Here is a 2,266-nt window from a genome sequence, read left to right on the forward strand (position 1 = left end):
GGCCCGGCAGGGAGGCGGCCCCTGGCCCGGCACGCCTGGAGATGCTCCGGAGGACACAGTCCCTGCCCTTCGGCGGCCCCGGCCCCAACGGGCTGCTCAAGGGGGACGCACGAGAAAACCGGCCCTACGGCACCGACGGGACGGGCAACATCCGGACAGGGCCCTGGAAGAACGAGACCACCGTGTAGCCAGGCGGCCGCACGCCCTGGAGGGACCGCCAGAGCCACCGAGCTTTCCAGTCGCAGTTCTCACCCGCAACTGCCCGCCGTCGTGAAAGACCCCAAGGGGGAAGCGCTTGGCCCGAGCTCAAACGTGGCGGTCCGTGTACAGTCACCCCGTGTTCAGTAGCGTCCAGTCCCCAGGGCAGCCCAGAAACAGGACGGGATTCTGCCCGGGGAGCCACCCTCAGTCCCCAGCTGGTTCCACACACGGAGCTGCCATGTTGCGACGGGCGACAGCGGGAGGCGCCATCCGGGGTGTCCTGGCGCTCGGCGTGTGTGCGTTTTAGGTCTCGTTCCAGAGGCCGCGGCAGCGGGTCTGTCTGCAGCGTTCTCGCCCTGGGCGGTCTCTGCGGGCCTCTGTGCCATCGTCTCTGCCTCAGTCACCCCTGCTTCTTTATTAGGGACCCCCCTCAGCACCTCTGTCTCCGCTTCAGCCTGGCCTGGACGCAGCACCGCCCCGCAGGCCTGAGAACGTGGCGGATGCTGTTGGCACGTGGGAACACGGAAGTGGCCGGTGGGTTCTCAGGGGACCCATTGCGTCTCTCAGGGGCTCCCACCTTTGGAAAACGCACAAACGTTCTTTAGTGGAGACTTGATTTCCAAAGCCAGCCGCTGCAGGACTGCGTTCCTCTCCAGCGTGGGCACTTGGGAACAGTAACATTCTGTTCCAGAAAGAAGAGGGGCTGACGGGGGCCGGACGGTCATCATGGACAAAATCACTTTTCCGTTTTCGCATTTCCATGAATATCTGGCACAAAGCCCTGACTCAAAGGACAGATGTCGATTACAGTGAGCCACTGTGCAAGCCAGTGGCCCGTTTCTGGGGGGTACCCCATGTGTCCAGAGGTGTGTGTGCTTGAGACTGCACACAGCCCATTCCTCCCTCCGTCCCTCCCTCCTGGTCTGTGGCACGTGTGCACACACGAGTACACACACACGTACACAAGTACATGTGCACACATACATGCACACACTGCACAACACACATGCACATGCATACATAACACGATGCACATATGTACACACATGCACACATACAGAAGTAGTGTGTTTTCTAGCTGCCCCGAGCAGCAGGTTTTATTGCAGATGTTTAACTCTGCAGACGTCAGTGTCAGCATCAGCAGCTGCCATCACTGTGACCTGTCAGCGTGCTCTGTCATCTGGGTAGGAGGGGTTCGCCAGGAGCAGATCCTTGCAAACGCATGCCTCAGCGGAGAGGGCTGTGGGGAGTGTTCCCAGCTCCTCCATGGTGGGAGCATTCTGCGCCTCTGTGGTGGGACATGCTCTCCGAAGGGTCGACACTCAGTATCTGAGTACCAGGAGCCTCGCTTCCCAAGATGCTTGTAAACTTGACAATGACGTTGTGACTTACTGCAGCGCACTCCACATACACAAACCCCGTGTGTCCTTACAGGTCAACCGGACAGTAACCAAATGACTGCTGGGCGGTTTCGGTTTCCGTCACCGTCCAGCCTTTTCACCCGCTCCCACAGCTGACGTAAACCAGAAACCCGAGGCGACGCTGTGTACACGCTATAGATGCAGAACCATGCAGACAAAATACAGTGTTTTGCATTGTTCGTCCTTTGTGAGGCTGGTTAATAGCATCCCGTGTGTGTGCGTCTCGCCCTTAGTGGGGGAAGTGGCACCTTGGTGTGTGGCCCCTGCCTCTGAGCCAGAGGGCCTGTGGCAGGACTGGGGAGCCTGGTGAGGCTGCTGTCCCCAGGACCCTCTGGACCCCTCATGTCCTCTCTGCCCTCAATGCCTCCAGCAGAACAGAGAGGGCACCTCATCATTCAACCAAAGACCTTCAGCCTTAAATAGTGCATCTCATTGTGTTTTCATATTGACAGCCTCGTGAGTCTACATGGGACCAGTGTTTGCATGTCATGTTTTGGGGGTATAAAAATTCACAGCGTAGCTATATCGAGGAGCACTTGACATGGAATCAGCTTCCACAGGATTGTGAAATGGGAGATCAGATCCAAATCCTGTTGTTTGTGGTCCAGTTTTTTGTGTCCCTTCCTGTGGGGGGGGGGCAGTAG

At 58.2% G+C, this 2,266-nt stretch overlaps 1 protein-coding gene across 1 annotated transcript in view; it reads left to right on the forward strand.

The window, feature by feature from the left end:
- The window catches only part of GPR123 (G protein-coupled receptor 123), a 54,997-nt gene extending 53,196 nt beyond the window's left edge, over nt 1-1,801 (forward strand). The window contains exon 8 of the mRNA XM_008583755.1: nt 9-1,801. Within this exon, the coding sequence (XP_008581977.1) occupies nt 9-188 (180 nt within the window). The 3' untranslated portion in view covers nt 189-1,801. The remainder of the gene's footprint in view (nt 1-8) is intronic.
- The last annotated feature ends 465 nt before the right edge of the window (nt 1,802-2,266 follow it).

Source organism: Galeopterus variegatus, unplaced genomic scaffold (assembly GCF_000696425.1).
Source record: "Galeopterus variegatus unplaced genomic scaffold, G_variegatus-3.0.2 Scaffold3028, whole genome shotgun sequence".
Lineage (NCBI taxonomy): Eukaryota > Metazoa > Chordata > Mammalia > Dermoptera > Cynocephalidae > Galeopterus > Galeopterus variegatus.